At 45.1% G+C, this 17,806-nt stretch overlaps 1 protein-coding gene across 1 annotated transcript in view; it reads left to right on the forward strand.

The window, feature by feature from the left end:
* GC (GC vitamin D binding protein) overlaps positions 1 to 17,806 on the forward strand; it is a 383,851-nt gene that overhangs the window by 333,041 nt on the left and 33,004 nt on the right. Inside the window, exon 11 of the mRNA XM_075337198.1 lies at positions 16,572 to 16,704. Within this exon, the coding sequence (XP_075193313.1) occupies positions 16,572 to 16,704 (133 nt within the window). The remainder of the gene's footprint in view (positions 1 to 16,571; positions 16,705 to 17,806) is intronic.

The raw sequence follows: 17,806 nt of genomic DNA on the forward strand, positions 1-17,806 counted from the left end.
CCTTCAACCCATGCAGCTCTGCTACATCCGGCAGCACTGCATGGGAAGAAGACGCTGCTGCTCCCCGTGCAGTCTAATCAGTCAGTGAGTGAGCTGAAGCTGTGGGCTGTAAGCGGTGACGTCACCGCTGACAGGTGGGTTACCATAACAACAGTGCTCCAAACACATGATTCCCAGTGCCTCAATTCACCGGCTGTGGCAGCTAGTCCTTGCATGTGGCTGACTCTGTAAAGAGCACCCACATACATGGACGGGGAAGCCGACCATGTGCCAGAGCATCTCGCCGGTAAAAGGACATGCTCAAACGAGGCGTCTAGCTATGGGACCAGTCTGTAGCCAATGAGATAATAGACACGTGACTGGTCACATGCTATTTTGACGTCACGATAGGTCCTGTCATCAGTGCTGGTTACCGGGAGGACGCAGTGTTTATCGGAAGGAAAAGCAGTGGGAGAGAGAGTGCAGGATGCGTCGCGGGGACCTGTAAGTATTATGGCAATGTTTATTAACTGTATGTGTACATGTATAATGTGTTTTTATGTGTTTGTGTTTGCCTCCCATTGTTTTCAATGGGGTTTGAGTGGTTCGTCGAACAGTTCGACGAACCGAACCGAACTCGAACGCTAGGGGGGGTAGCTCATCTCTACTGTGGAGCATCCTCCAGTAGTCCTCCATCATGTTATTTTCCATCTACTTTGGTATTATCATTCCATCCCCTTGATATCCTGAATTTTTCTCCTTGCTCTTCACTAACAGAACCAAGGTTTTCAGAAAAGAAGTCCAAATGGGAATGTAGTTACATAGTTATATAGTTACATAGGTTTAAAAAAGACCTAGGTCTAGCTAGGTCAATCTTCCTCCACCAATTCTACATTTTGTCACAAAGTCATTTATAACCGACAATGTTGTGTACTGAGGAAATCATCCAGCCCTTTTTTAAAAGCTGTTATAGTATCTGTCATTACTATCTCTTGTGGTAGGGCATTCCACAATTTTACTACTCTAACTGTAAACAACCCATTCATATTTAGCTGCCGAAATCGCTTTACTTCCACTCGCAGTGAGTGTCCTCTGGTCCTTAGTATTGTCTTTGGAAGGAATAAGTCATGTGCCAGTCCTTTATATTGACCATGCATGTATTTATACCGATATGTGATCTCCTCTGAGACGTCTTTTTTCTAAGCTAAACAAATTCAACTTTTTCAACCTCTCATCATAGGGGAGACCTTCCATTCCTTTTAATAATCTAGTTGCCCGCCTTTGAACTGACTCTAATTTTTTAATATCCTTTTTAAAGTGTGGAACTCAAAACTTGATCCCATATTCTAGATGTGGCCTTACAGGTGATTTATAGAGGGGTAACAATACATTGGGATCACGGGATCTAATCTCTCTTGTTATACACCCTAAAATCTTGTTTGCTTTAGCAGCTGCTGCCTGACATTGAGTGCTGCTGATCAGCTTATTTGTAATAAGAATACCCAAGTCCTTCTCCTATTCTGTAGTCCCGAGTTTACTTCCATTTAATGTATACGCAGCTATAGGATTACTCCGTTCTAGGTGCATTACTTTACACTTATCAGCATTAAATCTCATTTGCCAAATATCTGCCCATTCTGACATCTTATCCAGATCATTTTGTAATATTGTACTATCAAGGTCAGTTTTTAATGTCCTGCATAGTTTGCTGTTATCAGCAAAGACTGACACTTTACTATCAATCCCATCCACAAGGTCATTAATAAAGAGATTAAAAAGAATTGGTCCTAACACAGATCCCTGCGGTACCCCACTGCTGACTATAGCCCATTTAGAGAATGTACCATTTATGACTACTCTTTGTTACCTTTCTCTTAGCCAATTCCTTACCCAGTTGCATATAGTTTCCTCTAGTCTCTGCTTATGGAGCATCAGCATAAGGCTATTATGTGGTACAGTTTCAAATGCCTTTGCAAAGTCTAAATAAATCACATCAGCTGCATTAGCAATATCCAGATTTGCACTTACCTCCTCTAGAACCCCAACAGGTTGGTTAGACACGACTTATCTTTCATGAATCCATGCTGGTTGTCCCTTATTATATTATACTTACACTGTTCATGGCGGCCGGCGGAGGATGGATGCTCAGTGCGCATGATCCGAAGTACCCGAGACGTCCGATCATGTGCAGTAAACTGATGCAGGGTGTAAGATTCCCAGCTTCAGTTTGGTACAGTCCACATGACCGGAAGTGCTGAGGACTCCAGATCATGCCCAGTGCGCATCCATCCTCTGCTGGCCGCCATGAACAGTGAGGTATGTGCGGAGTCACTGCGTATTCATCAGTATTTTAGTACGCCCACAGGGGCGTGCTAGCATGCTATGTGGGCCGACTAGCTAAGGGGAGAAACTCCCTAGGGACTAGTCCCCGCGTTCATTACAGCACCTACCCCCAGGGACCTGGAACACCAGTGCCAGCAACACCCACACACACCAAAATCCCAGTTTCCACTCCACACCAGAGGTAATTGGCTAGTCAGACAAAAGGGGATGGCAACCTAGAGGGCAGAGCCAGACCAGGGGACTAAACAGCTGGTGGGAGGGGACAGCAGTCAGACAAGTAGTAGAGAGGGAAGTGTAAAGTTGTGCCTAGAGCTGGGTCTTGTAACGGTGACCCTGGGGCACAGGAGAGTGGTCGCCAGGGCTGATACACCCGAGTACCGCTTGGACCAGAGCTCCGATGGGGCACAGGGCCCTAGGTCAGATGTCAGTTTCATACAGTCTGGCAAATACCTCAAGAGTGAGGGGACCTCCAAGGACCTCAATGATCCACAGATCCAGGGGCACCAGCAGTAAAGCAAGGATCAGGGTTCCGGACACAGACCAGCCCTACAGGGTTCCCACTGCCCGCATACGGAAAAAAAGACCACCACAAAAAAGGGACAGTCGGGCCCCTAACCGCTCCAAGCTACGGGGACCCAACCACACTGAGCATGCCAAGGACAGAGCAACCGAGTCATCAACTGGCACTGAAACTACGGGGACCTTAACCAGCCGTCCGAGGGTCAAGTGTGAGTAGAGACTGTTAACTGCAACCCACGGTGTGGCCTCCCTTATTAACGGCGAAAGTCTCCATCATACACCTCCTCGGGCTTAGCCCTGCCTGTGGAGGGCCTACCACCATAGCTGCCATTACCACCAGCCCTAAGAGTAACCAACTTAGCAGCGGCGGTTTCCCCATAATAAACGCAACCCGCAAGTGGCATCACAGCAATGACTTTAATCTCCCCTGTAAATACTCCCCATTAAAAAACACCGAGGGCACGGGACCGGGCAACGGCCACCAAAGTGACATTCCCCAGTGATACACTGCCCAGGACCGAGTATCCCATTCCCTGGGCGACACACATACAGTCAGTGGGTTGCCCTCCCCAATGGGGACTGGGCCAGGGTCGGATCACAGTAGGGGGTCACTGCAGCGGTGGGTTTACAGGACGCCAAGGAGGAGAACAGCTTCAGGCACAGAGCAGAGCGGGCGTGCTGCGAGCAGCTCTGTGGGCTAGGGCATTCAACACGGTCACTGGGGAGAAGCAGGCGGCTACTTCCACAGGATCGGTGCTGTTGGGATACAGAATCCTAGGGCAGATACACTTCATGATATCTAGTAATTCTGCAAGGGTCACGGGGAATGACTAGAAGAGTTACCGGACCCATCCCAACGAGTCTGCAGCAAATATCATATAGGATCCGGGTTGAGGACCGGCACCACAATGGAACCGCCTTATCAGCATACAAAACGGGACACTTTACTGACACCGGGACCCTCAAGTTCTTCACGCCACGGGGTCCGATACTTAGCGCATCAAAGGAGGAGGTGGCTCACAGGATGACACACACACCGGACTTGACCTTTCACGGATCCGGGATCGGCTGGAGCCCATCATAGTGGAGATCGGTGCTCTGAGGCAGCACTTGAACTACCTGTGAGTAAAAAGATCTGGAACCACAGCCCCTGTCTCTGCCTCTCCTTTACCAGTTCCGGCACCCAGTGCTACGGCGCCAAAGGGGACTACCACCACCCCCGCCATCTTCTCCAGGGTAATCCCGCTCCGCCTGGCTGCACCCAACATCTGCCCTGATGAGAGACCCTGCAGTGGCGGCCCCATACCCTGACCGCATACCACAGGTGGTGTCACGATCATCTAATAAACTTTCCTAACCTCCAACCACTACCTCCATCTTCCCTGCCACCTTCTAATCCTCCTTCCTGTACGCCTCGGGGTAATGGAACCGGTCCAGGCCACCCCGTGACAACGCAGAGGATCTGCACCCCCAGCCCAGCAAAAAGTAGGTTAATACACCTGCCCCGTGGGGCTCTACATATACAGGGACAGTAAAGGCAACGAGGTATTAACGATACATCGCCGGGGTCACAGATTCCGTGATGCACATCCGGCATCCTTAGCAACTTTGTTGCGTGTGACACCAACGAACGACCGTTAAAGATGGAAAATACTCACCAAATCTTCCATCGCTGACATGTCATTCCTTTTCAAAAAATCGTTGATTGTTGAGGACGCAGGTTGTTTGTCGTTTCCGAGACAGCACACATCGCTACGTGTGACACCTCGGAAACGACGAACTACAACTTACCTGCGGCCGCCGGCAATAAGGAAGGAAGGAGGTGGACGGGATGTTACGGCCGCTCATCTCCGCCCCCTGCTTCTATTGGGCGGTTGCTTAGTGACGCTGCTGTGACGCCGCACGAACCACCTCCTTAGAAAGGAGACGGTTCACCAGCCACAGCGACGTCACTAGGCAGGTAAGTCCGTGTGACGGCTCCTAACGATATTGTGCGCCACGAGCAGCAATTTGCCCGTGACGCACAAACGACGGGGGCGGGTATGCTCGCTAGCGATATTGCTACCGATATTGCTACCGATATTGCTGCGTATAAAGCCCCCTTTAGGCAGGGATTACTCATATGCACCCAGAACTGCTTGTGGTTCTAGGTTCATATTGCACCTCACAATTTCCCTTTTAGTTTTTTGAGAATAAAGTCTAAATTGTTATAGCTTTCCTTCAAGTGCACAGAATGCCCTACGGGCACTGAAGCACACTTGCTGCCATTGTGCAGTAACACAGTTTTCAGACTTTTATGGAGGAATCAATAAAGACTCTCCCCTTTCCACTGAATGAATTTTTTTTCCATCAGCCCAGGAACATCTCTGTAATACATTAGCAAAATATAGAAGGACTTCTTTTTCCTTGCAACTATATCATGATAAGAAGTTAACAGGTTATTTTCATTTAATCTAGAACCTAAAAGTTCTGCAGAATGTTTAAGAAGGTCAAAGTCCATCACTAAATCATTTAATTTGAGCAATGAAAAAAGCTGTAGCTCAATGAGACTAGTGTGAAAGTCTTCATTAGAATATGGCTCCTCATGTTCTGAATATTCTAAATCAGGTGTATCTTGAAGTTTCTCCGTAGGTGAAGGGACACATTTTCTGGATCGAGGTACAGCGGGAGTCATTGACAGGAGGTCCGGGTATATATTTTCCATATTATTTTTAAGCTTGAATCCCTCCACATTACATGTACAAAAGTAACAGTCATTACTGTAATTGTGGCCCCTCCAGATGATAGTAATGAAAAAACAAAAGCTCTCGTTCTTCCCTTTAGACTACTGTCATAGTTCTTTACACAAACAGAAAACAGTCATGCTATGACTATCAGAGTTCTACCGGGAATAAGGAACCCCCAGGGAGCGTTGCAGCAAACAGGGTACGATACAATGGTGGGCCCTGGGACTAGGGAGAGGGGTCGCTTCCTACACTGATCTCTGCACTCCCTAATTTCCCTTTACAGGTACTTGCACTCTGTCACCAATCACGTGCCTAGACCCTTCCTTGCCCTGAACTCACCCTGGTTAGTAAGAAGGCTGGTGAAAGCATTAGTCTCACCACTGCAAAAATCAAACAGAAGTGTAGGTAGACAGAAAGAGGAAGTAGAAAAAAGGTTATAAGAAAATTACTCGGCTGCAGCCTGACACCAAGACTGCAGGCAACATGGCTCCAAACAGCAGAACTACAGCAGCAAAAGCTCCAGCAGCTCTTAGGTGCTTCCTTTCTCCAACACTGTCAGAACAGAATGCAGATTCTATATCCGACATCAGGTCTTAGATCATGTGACTATTAAAGGAGATGGGAGAGATCACAAACCGGCTGCACATGGGATGAACTAAGCAGGAGCTATAAACAAGGAAAATTACATTAACCCTTGGTACACCAACAGAAAGCAAGTTTAATTTTCAGAGCCTCACAAGATAATGTGGCGCTCAGATCCCAGAACCATCACAAATATATCAAGGATGGAAGTCACTTGTGACAAACACACTACATATGAAGCCCCTGACTTGTCCTGATAACCTAGCTTTACACCAAAGTACACATAATATAATTTTCTAACAAAGTCCATAATGTTCCTTCATTGTTTCTTCACTACAAAACAACCGCAAATGTAGCAAACGTTGGCGGGTGAATTACGACTCCCCCTTGTAGTCATTTCAATCACGTTGTTAGAAACAGAAGCTTAATCCATCACCACTACTAAATATTGAAAGGATTTGTGGTAAGCACACCACATACTCTTATGAACTTTGTCTAAAAGAAAATCTGTCTTTGCTCCCCATAGCAATCAATCACAGTGCAGCTTTTAGTTCTTATACTGCTGAGGTAAAATAAAGCTGTATCGAAATAAGAAACTGACGGTCCTTCCAAACATACTAGTGTGAACAGGTGCATCCTGAACATGACATATACTATAATAAAGAGACAGTTGCACTCTGAAATGCTAAGGCATGGAAATAATGAATATAAGAATTTGAAAATGCATTACTGCTAAGGAAAACATGAAAAAAATGGAAGTACTTAGCATATAAAAAAGACGAACTTTTATGTGTGCCCCACAGCATATCTCATTACTGGGTCCCTACCTAATGTAATGCCTCTCTCTGGTTAAAAAAAAAACCTCCTATATATGGGCTGACAAGGACCTGCTAATAGAGAATTAAAATTACCTATAGCTAATAGGAAGGAGTGCACAGTCAGAAGGCTTGATCCCATAATCTAAAAAATAAACTTATGGCACTGAGAATACCAGACCCCAGCTGTCTGCTTTATCTTGGCTGGGTATCAAAATTGGGGGCAAGGGTTGTCCTTTTTTATTATTTATTTTAATAACTAAATGCAGCATGGGGTCTGTGGTATTTTCATACACAGATAACGCACACAGCTGGAGGTGCAGTCTGACTGCAACCAAACACAGACACTGTCACAGAGAGTGGGTGGTGAAGCAGTGAATATTCATGAGATTTGATGAGCGGTTCTGAAGTGATAGCTGCGGAGAAAGTCAGTAAGTATAATTGTCCTGCTTTAATACCCATTTTTCTTTTTTAATTTGTTTCCTTTTTTTAATTTTTATCCAAGTAGCTGAAGAGTAACTTTTTTGAGAAGTCCATGTTCAGGGTCTGTACACGGAACAGTAGGTGTCCGATACGGACCCCGAGTTTTACTGTTCGGGTTTGCCCATCACTACTCCTGAGCTAGCAAATAGCTGAATACTGTGTTTAAAGTTGGTTATATACACTTATGTTATTCAAAGGCTTCTCATGAACATACAACAAACTCACAGCCTCCCTACTTTATCTAAGAATTAGTATGAAACTCACAGCCTCCCTACTTTATCTAGGAATTAGTATGAAACTCACAGCCTCCCTACTTTATCTAGTTATTAGTATGAAACCACTTACGAACATACAGTTAGGTCCAGAAATATTTGGACAGTGACACACGTTTTGTTATTTTAGCTGTTTACAAAAACATGTTCAGAAATACAATTATATATATAATATGGGCTGAAAGTGCACACTCCCAGCTGCAATATGAGAGTTTTCACATCCAAATCGGAGAAAGGGTTTAGGAATCATAGCTCTGTAATGCATAGCCTCCTCTTTTTCAAGGGACCAAAAGTAATTGGACAAGGGACTCTAAGGGCTGCAATTAACTCTGAAGGCGTCTCCCTCGTTAACCTGTAATCAATGAAGTAGTTAAAAGGTCTGGGGTTGATTACAGGTGTGTGGTTTTGCATTTGGAAGCTGTTGCTGTGACCAGACAACATGCGGTCTAAGGAACTCTCAATTGAGGTGAAGCAGAACATCCTGAGGCTGAAAAAAAAGAAAAAATCCATCAGAGAGATAGCAGACATGCTTGGAGTAGCAAAATCAACAGTCGGGTACATTCTGAGGAAAAAGGAATTGACTGGTGAGCTTGGGAACTCAAAAAGGCCTGGGCGTCCACGGATGACAACAGTGGTGGATGATCGCCGCATACTTTCTTTGGTGAAGAAGAACCCGTTCACAACATCAACTGAAGTCCAGAACACTCTCAGTGATGTAGGTGTATCTGTCTCTAAGTCAACAGTAAAGAGAAAACTCCATGAAAGTAAATACAAAGGGTTCACATCTAGATGCAAACCATTCATCAATTCCAAAAATAGACAGGCCAGAGTTAAATTTGCTGAAAAACACCTCATGAAGCCAGCTCAGTTATGGAAAAGTATTCTATGGACAGATAAGACCAAGATCAACCTGTACCAGAATGATGGGAAGAAAAAAGTTTGGAGAAGAAAGGGAACGGCACATGATCCAAGGCACACCACATCCTCTGTAAAACATGGTGGAGGCAACGTGATGGCATGGGCATGCATGGCTTTCAATGGCACTGGGTCATTTGTGTTTATTGATGACATAACAGCAGACAAGAGTAGTCGGATGAATTCTGAAGTGTACCGGGATATACTTTCAGCCCAGATTCAGCCAAATGCCGCAAAGTTGATCGGACGGCGCTTCATAGTACAGATGGACAATGACCCCAAGCATACAGCCAAAGCTACCCAGGAGTTCATGAGTGCAAAAAAGTGGAACATTCTGCTATGGCCAAGTCAATCACCAGATCTTAACCCAATTGAGCATGCATTTCTCTTGCTCAAATCCAGACTTAAGACGGAAAGACCCACAAACAAGCAGGACCTGAAGGCTGCAGCTGTAAAGGCCTGGCAAAGCATTAAGAAGGAGGAAACTCAGCGTTTGGTGATGTCCATGGGTTCCAGACTTAAGGCAGCGATTGCCTCCAAAGGATTCGCAACAAAATATTGAAACTAAAAATTTTTTTTGGGTTTGGTTTATTTGTCCAATTACTTTTGACCTCCCAAAATGTGGAGTGTTTGTAAAGAAATGTGTACAATTCCTACAATTTCTATCAGATATTTTTGTTCAAACCTTCAAATTAAACGTTACAATCTGCACTTGAATTCTGTTGTAGAGGTTTCATTTCAAATCCAATGTGGTGGCATGCAGAGCCCAACTCGCGAAAATTGTGTCACTGTCCAAATATTTCTGGACCTAACTGTATATCCCTAGACCAGTGTATTGCCCATCAAAGATGGCCACAGCAAATGCAATTATACAGAGACTGTCCGAATTCCGTACCACCGCACTATGTAATCAGTTATTCAGTTAGTAGACAGACAAAACATTATCTTATTACTCTATTTTTCAACTCAGACATACATGAAAAACACAATACTCACTGGTGATGCCAGAGTTCTTGAATCGTGTGAACAGTCTTACACAGAAATTCAGGAAATCTGAGAGAGTGAAAAAAAAAGTGAGAATAAAACTTCTCACCTTGCTGCAGCTGAAATGTCACCGTTTCAAGAGTCCCCAAAATGTCTTCTGAATAGACTGGTTGGTCACAGCCCCACGTTGGACGCCATAAACTGATGTAGCTGTTCTGCTCTGACTCAAAGATCAGCTTATGGGATCACCAGGGAGGCCTCTTAGATATCAAGCACTTGGAGAAAAGACCTGCCTACTTGTGAGCATGATCAGTTTTCTGTTTATTAACCAGTGCACAGATAATTTATACCACTTAGAGACTAATGTGCTATTGCATATATGCTTCTAGTGGAAATTTACCAGTTGATCACATGACCTTTAAGTCTGAGAAATACAGAAATGTAGAGTCTTGCATATGGGATAAGAAAATATTTTAGACACAAATAAAGCTGCTTTCACACTATGTTTTTTAACATGCATCCTGAACGTTTTTTGCTGCAAAAGCGGATCCAGTAAAAATGCATTTTAATTTCAATGCATTTGCAATGGATGCGCATCAACATGCGTTGACATGCGTTTGCGTGCGCTTTAGTGAAGATCCAGCGAGTTGCAGTATTTTAACATTTTTCAAAAACGCTACTTGTAGAGTTTTTGAGCTACGTCCAAATATTGTTTGCCACTGGATCCTGACTATACCACTTGCAAATGCATGTGAACGCTGACATGCTGATAGACAGGATACTGTTGGGCAGAAACCAGCCTGGCGTGATCAGAGTCTCTCTCTCTCTCTGTCGGTCTCTCTCTCTGTCGGTCTCTCTCTCTGTCGGTCTCTCTCTGTCGGTCTCTCTCTGCCAATCGGTCTCTCTCTGTCGGTCTCTCTCTATCTCTCTCTCTCTGTCTGTCTCTCCCTCTCCCCCCTCTCTCATACTCACCGATCACCAACGCGGTGAGCTGCACGGCTGTCACACGGCTCTGGCGGCTTCTCCTCTTTTGAAAATGCCGGCCGCTCATTATTCCATCTCGTATTCCCTGCTTCCCCTGCCCACCGGCGCCTATGTTTGGTTGCAGTCAGACATGCCCCCACACTGAGTGACAGCTGTCTCACTGCAACCAATCACAGCTGCCGGTGGGCGGGTCTATATCGTGCAGTACAATAAATAAATAAATAATTTTAAAAAATGGCGTTCGGTCCCCCCCAATTTTGATATCAGCCAAGATAAAGCCACACGGCTGAAGGCTGGTATTCTCAGGATGGGGAACCCCACATTATGGGGAGCCCCCCAGCCTAAAAATATCAGCCAGTAGCCGCCCAGAATTGCCACATCTATTAGATGCGACAGTCCCGGGACTCTACCCGGCTCATCCCGAATTGCCCTGGTGCAGTAGCAATCAGGGTAATAAGGAGTTAATGGTAGCCCAGAGCTGCCACTAAGTCCTAGGTTAATCATGGCAGGCATCTATGAGACACCCCCAATGATTAACCTGTAAGTGTAAGTAAAAAGACACAAACACCGAAAAATCCTTTATTTGGAATAAAAGACAAAAAAACACCCTCTTTCACCACTTTACTAAAATCCCCAAATACCCCTCCAGGTCCAGCATAATCCACAGAGGTCCTATGATGCTTCCAGCTCTGCTACATCAGAAGCTGACAAGAACGGCAGTAGAACACCGCTCCTGTGAGCTCCACAGAGCAACTGAAGTGACTCTCGCTGTTAGTGGTGACATCACTCAGGTAGTGCCGGGATGTGTGCAGTGATGATGGGGGCAGTAATGCCGGTGTGTGGTGATGATAGGTGCGGTAGTGTCTGTGTGTGTGCGGTGATGATGGGGGCAGTAGTGTTTGCGTGTGTGCGGTGATGATGGGGATGGTAATGCCTGCGTGTGTGTGATGATGATGGGGGTGGTATTGCCGGTGTGTATGGTGATGATGGGGTGGTAGTGCCGGTGTGTGCAGTGATGATGGTGGCGGTAGTGCCGGTGTGTACAGTGATGATGGGTGCGGTAGTGCATGTGTTTGTGCGGTGATGATGGGGGCGGTAGTGCCGGTGTGTTTGGTGATGATGGGGGTGGTAGTGTCTCTGTCTCTCTCTCTCTCTTTTTCTCTTTTCTCTCTCTCTCTCCTCTCTCTCTTCTCTCTCTTTCTTTCTTTTTTTCTCTCTCTTTCTATTTTTCTCTCTCTTTTTCTCTCTCTCTCTTTTTCTCTCTCTTTTTCTCTCTCTCTTTCTTTTATTTTTTTCTCTCTTTTTCTCTCTCTCTTTTTTTTCTCTCTCTCTTTTCTTTTTTTCTCTGTCTTTTTATCTCTCTCTTTTTCGCTCTCTCTCTTTTTCTCTCTCTTTTTCTCTCTCTCTCTTTTTCTCTCTCTTTCTTTTCTTTTTCTTCTCTCTTTGTCTCTCTTTCTCTCTGTCTCTCTTTCTTTTCTTTTTTTTAATCTCTTTTTCTCTCTCTGTCTCTCTTTCTTTTCTTTTTTTTCTCTTCTCTCTTTCTCTCTTTTTCACTCTCTCTCTTTCTTTCTTTCTCTCTCTTTCTTTCTTTCTCTCGCTCTTTCTCTCTCTCTCTTTCTCTCTCTTTCTCTCTTTCTTTTTTTTCTTTTTTTTCTCTCTCTTTTTCTCTCTCTCTTCCTCTCTCTTTTTCGCTCTGTCTTTTTCTCTTTCTCTCTCTCTTTTTCTCTCTCTCACTTTCTTTTTCTCTCTTTCTCTCTCTCTTTCTTTCTCTTTTTTCTCTCTCCCTTCTCTTTCATTTCTTTTTCTCTCTCTCTTTTTCTCTCTTTTTTATCTCTCTCTCTCTTATCTCTCTTTTTCTCTCTCTTTTTTTCTTTTCTTTCTCTCTTTTTCTCTCTCTTTTTTTCTCTCTCTCTTTCTCTCTCTCTTTCTCTTTCATATCTCTCTCTCTCACTCTCTCTTTTTTTTCTTTCTATTTTTCTCTCTCTCTCTTTTTCTCTCTTTTTTTTCTCTCTCTTTCTCCATCTGAATGCCCAGTCTATCACGTTCAGTTCCCCTCACTCCCGATCATATGACTCCAATGCCCGCCCATAATTTCAAGTGACAGGATCCTGAAAAATAACACTTGCGTTTGCATGCATGTCTCTTTGGAAAAACAGGATCCGCTTTTGCAGCAAAAAAACATTCAGGACTAGTGTTGAGCGGACCCGGATCTGAAAAATCCAGATCCGCACGGTTCAAGGTTCTGATCCGAGTCCGACCAGTACCCGGGATCCGGAGTGCACGATCCGGATCCGTTTTTTTTTTTTTTTCTCCCTCTCCCTCTCCCTCTCCCTCTCCCTCCCTCTCTCTCTCTCTCTCTCGCTCTCTCATCCCAGATCCGACTCCCCATTGATTTACATAGCAGCGGATTCCGGATCGGATCCGGACTTCGGCGTCAACCCGATCCGGTTCCGTCGGACCCGGATTATAGCCGATCCGCTCAATTCTATTCAGGATGTGTGACGCCCTGGGCAAGCCAGGGGTCACAGGTCATCACACCACCACACCCTACATCCCAGTTAGGAACACCAAAGCTAAACTAAAATCCTTGTTGCCTTACTCCAGAGGCTGATGTTCACACCAGGGGGTGGGCCAGGCGGTTGGCTCCGCCCACCGAGGAGTTCACAGCTCTGGAGGCGGGAGAAACCAGGCAGATAGCTCAGGGGGAGCTTGAGTGAGGAGCTAAGTGGAGGAGTAAACAAGTAGTGAAGTAAAGGAAGTAAAGTGGTAAAGGAGGAAAGCAAGAGTGGTGACAGGAAAGAAAGAGAGTGAAAAGCCTGAAGTTGGTCCAGCTGTGTGCAGGACCGGGTCAGCAAGGTCAGCAACGACGGTGACTGTCCAGAGGGGTGACTGTTTGGAAGTTCCTGGAACGACCGTGGACGGGTAGTGACCCGGCGGTCTGGAGCAGCGTGAAAGGACAGTCAGCACCAGGGAAGGGGCCTCTCGGACCCCGGCAAGGCTAGGAGTCGCCATAAGTTGCCGAATCCGTCAGTGAAGGGGACGTCTATCCCCCAACAACCAAGTCCCGATTGAAGGCAACAGTCCAACCATTAAGGAGGAACACCGCCACCGCCAAGGCACCAGTTCCTCAGGGCCAGCGTCTGCGGGCAAAGTAGAGCTCCTCCGGTCCATCTTGAAGCCGGGGAGCGGGTTACCGGTGGGAACCCACCGCTACCAACTTAGAAACATCAGGTGCAGGTCAGAGGGACATCACCGTTACCTACTGGGAGAGCAAGTGCAGCCGTCCGTGGGAACCGTCTTTCCAGCCGTGTGGTTTACCGTAAAACTGTGTCAACGTCCCAGGCTGAGTGAGTACCACAGTGCCGCAAGGCACAGCGCTGCCCCTGCGTCCCTGCGCCCACCAGGCCCTGCATCTCCCATCTCATCACCGGGCCCCGGGATCACCAACCCCTACCCACGGAGGGGCAACGCAACACCTGGCTGCTCCGCATCACCATCCCCGGGATCCCCATATTGAGCAGCGGTGGTGAAATCACCACAACCGTGGGTGGCGTCACGGACAATAAACTATCCCCACACCCAACAACCCCCCTTTCACTCACGGGCGAGGAGTGCCGCTCGAGAACCCCCGGGATCCGGCCCACAGCTCGAGCCACCACTGAGCAGCAGCCGCCGGACCCGAGCAGAAGGGGTGAGCGTAGTGTGCTCACACCCTCCTCCCCGCCTGCGACAGACGCATGTAAAAAAAAAACGTAGTGTGAAAGCAGCCTAAGACCTTGAATTTGTGGGACAGACTACACTGCGGCTAGTATATACTTAAACAAAATGTACTAATGTAATAATAAAGTATTTAAAATCTAGAAATACAGAAACTCTTAACCCTTCTATATCAATGCCAATAGTTACTGGTCATCATATATTAGATTAATCAATGGTACATATAAATGAGAGCAATCACTTGCAGTCCGATCAAAATAGTTGTCACCTCAGTCAAAAAAGCTATACAAGCAAGAATTCACCACAATAGATGTCATCCAGATATCACACCCACACATTTCCCCACACTTAGGACTTCTGCAAGGTGCTATATTTAAAACGTTTATTAGCTGCTAGACTTAATGCAATTTGGAACACACATATGTTTGTCAAATAGTTCCTTTGTCTTGCAAAACTTGTAAATTAATTCCTTGCAAATATATTTTACCTCTGTCTGCTGTGTGTCTTATGCATGAGAATTGTCTGAAATCTGTGTATCCACCTGTTACTGCTCCAAAGTCACGTAAAGATGTCAAAATATGTTGCCACTTTTTTTCTAATTTGTTTGAAAAGTTTTGAGAAGTTTGTGCGGTGTTTATTGGGATCAGGCAGGGTGTCCCACAGCCCTATAGATTTTCTTTAATTTGTTCTTTAAACCGCAATAATCTAAATTACAGAACAAATCTGTGCCAGGTCATAGGTGGATAAGGTGTTCTTTTCTGAAGCCTGAACAGAAAACGACACATCAATTGATTTTCTTATCCCAGTGCAATGCTGTTTAAGCTTGTAGTGTGCACTAAAATCTATATTTTATTCCCCAAAAGTGTTTCTATGGACCGTAACTGGGACACTTAAAAGCATTCCCATTGTATTCAAATGGTCAAAATTGCAAATTGTAAAAACAAGCAACTTTGCAATTTACTTATTATTAAATACTCTCTCCATTCTCAAGAACGTCTTCCTTTTTTTGCTATATTTCTCTCTGCTAGTTGCTAGCCATCTCTACAGTTTAGTAGTGGTGGATAGTTTTGTAGGCAAGGAGCACATTGTTTTCTACAGAGCTTTTAATTAGAGATGAGAGGACTCGTAGAAGTTCGGTTCAGCTGGACTTTAGATACAGTTCTGTTCTGGACCTGGACTCGACCCGAACTTCATTGGAAGCCACTGATTGGGCAGTTTGGCTCTCCGCCCACATACGGCCAGCAGTAAACAGAACACATCCGGGAGAGGTCGAGGTTTTTTCATTTTTTGGGGGGGAGTGCATGATACATCCGATAACTCTGTTTTGACCCCAAGTGCAAGCCGTTCAAACACTGCAAACGGTTCGCACGGCCGAGCACTGAGAGTACACGAGGACACCGATGCTCGCGAGAGTGGTTTGCATATGTTAAGCACCCGAACTCCAACACTGATTTTTTTTTAAAAGTCTATGTTGAGTATTAAACCAAACTTTACTGTTCTGGTCCACTCCTGTCTACTTGTAATCATTGCTTTCAAGCTGGTTTTATCACTGCAGTCCACTGAGCTCCTGATCCAAGTAACCTTTAGCACCCTCAACCCCCTGCTCACAGCATGGGAGAGGGCACAGTTCAGTTGAGCGGTGCAATGATGCCCATGGTCTGAACTGTCAATAAAATCACGTGCACGCAACCCCCCCAGCAACGAGAAAGCTGGTTAGCTGAATAATCGTGCGCTCCTTAAAAAATAACTCGTTTAATAGCAACTCTGTACTTTATTTCAGTCAAGCAATTAAAATATTTGATTTGATAATAATCCGGTAAAACCTGAATAAAGTAATTGTTCCAGTACTTTTATACTATCAAGCATTGAACAAGCAACTGAATTCAGTACATTATAAAGGCAGTTTAATATGTTATTTTGTAAAAATGTTAAGCTGATGCATTTACGGATAAACAATGTAATGAAACTATATACCAGAAGGTCAATTTGTAATCAGAGAGCACAACAATTTCATAATCCGAGAACACAAATAATAAAATATTGGAGAGCATCCCACAGTCAGTGTTTTCATTTTGCTCTGTCAATGTATTACATATTTTAAGTCAATTAATTTTCCCTGATTGGCTTTGGCTCAGGTACTGATTATTGATAGTCTGTGGGTTTATTCACATAATGAATTTACAGAATAAACCAGTGCCGCCTCTAATGTAGGCAACTGCTCCTAATGAATGCTTTTTTGTTTTTCACCACAGGTTAATTAAGGCTCTCGGCAGCAAGACTCCTAAACTACCTGCAAAGAAGGTGGAAGAATTAGCAGAAGAGAGAGCAAATCTGGCATCAACGTGCTGCATAATAAATGCTCCTCCAGTGTACTGCAAGGAGAAGGTGAGAGGCATGTCGGCCACGAGACTTAACAGAAAGGCACAAGACAGAATTCACTGCTTCCTGATAGCTAGAGATAAAATGGATAGATGTGGCAATACCACAGTATAGATCATCAGGACTATAGCTATTGGCTTGTACACGTTGTCCTGACATCCTATTGTATACTTCTGCAACAGAGAATTTTTATATAGGTAATTTCCATTCTTGTTGAAGAATTTTTGATAAATTAAATTACTGATATTCTGATGATATAGCACTAGTGATAGACAGTAATTGTGTAGGTGGCCAATGATGGGCTGTAGCCTTCACAGTGCTGGCTGACGGAAGCGCCATTTATGACATAAGCAATGTCACAAGATCACCGGGAGAAACAGCTCAGTCTGGGGGAGCGGACCAGTGCAGGGGGTAAGTATGTTTTATTATTTTAGGCACATTAGGGACACAGAAAGAAGGGTTTCCCAGTAGTGGACAACATCTTTAAAGTCTCCATAGCTACTACTACTGTGGGGCTTGAAATTAAAGTGGTTATATGGGACCTTGCTTATTTTTCATATGGTGCTTTGAACTTACGGGCAGGTAGTTTCTAACTACCTGACTACTGCCCAGCAACAATCTCTGCCAGCTCAGGTGGTGATGCTCTAGCTACATATGATCTCACATCAACAGAGAAGGTCGTCTTCTTCCGGTCTGCTCTGTCGACAGGGTGTCACAGCCCTGTATAACTTATTTTTAAATCCACAAGTCCTGTAGTGATGACTTGTTATACATCATTCACATCACTGCTGAAGCCAATCACTGGTCTCAGTAGTCACATTTTATAAATTCAAGCCTCAATGTTAAGGACAATGATTGACTTGTTATGTCAGAGGCAGACCCAGAAATTTACTATTGTTTGGGACCAAGGAGTCTCAAAGTGTGGAATATGATACACATGTGGCAGGTGTAGCACTGGGCAGTTATAGTTGCAAGCGAGGGCGAACCCCGCCTGCTGAGCAGCTCTGCAGTATCAATCCACGCCCCAGCCTCCTCCACTGTGCAAGGGATCAGTTTTGGGGACATCATGTGCACAGTACTCACACATGGGGCAGACACCTTGGCTGTC

The sequence above is a fragment of the Anomaloglossus baeobatrachus genome, chromosome 1 (genome assembly GCF_048569485.1).
Source record: "Anomaloglossus baeobatrachus isolate aAnoBae1 chromosome 1, aAnoBae1.hap1, whole genome shotgun sequence".
Classification (NCBI taxonomy): domain Eukaryota; kingdom Metazoa; phylum Chordata; class Amphibia; order Anura; family Aromobatidae; genus Anomaloglossus; species Anomaloglossus baeobatrachus.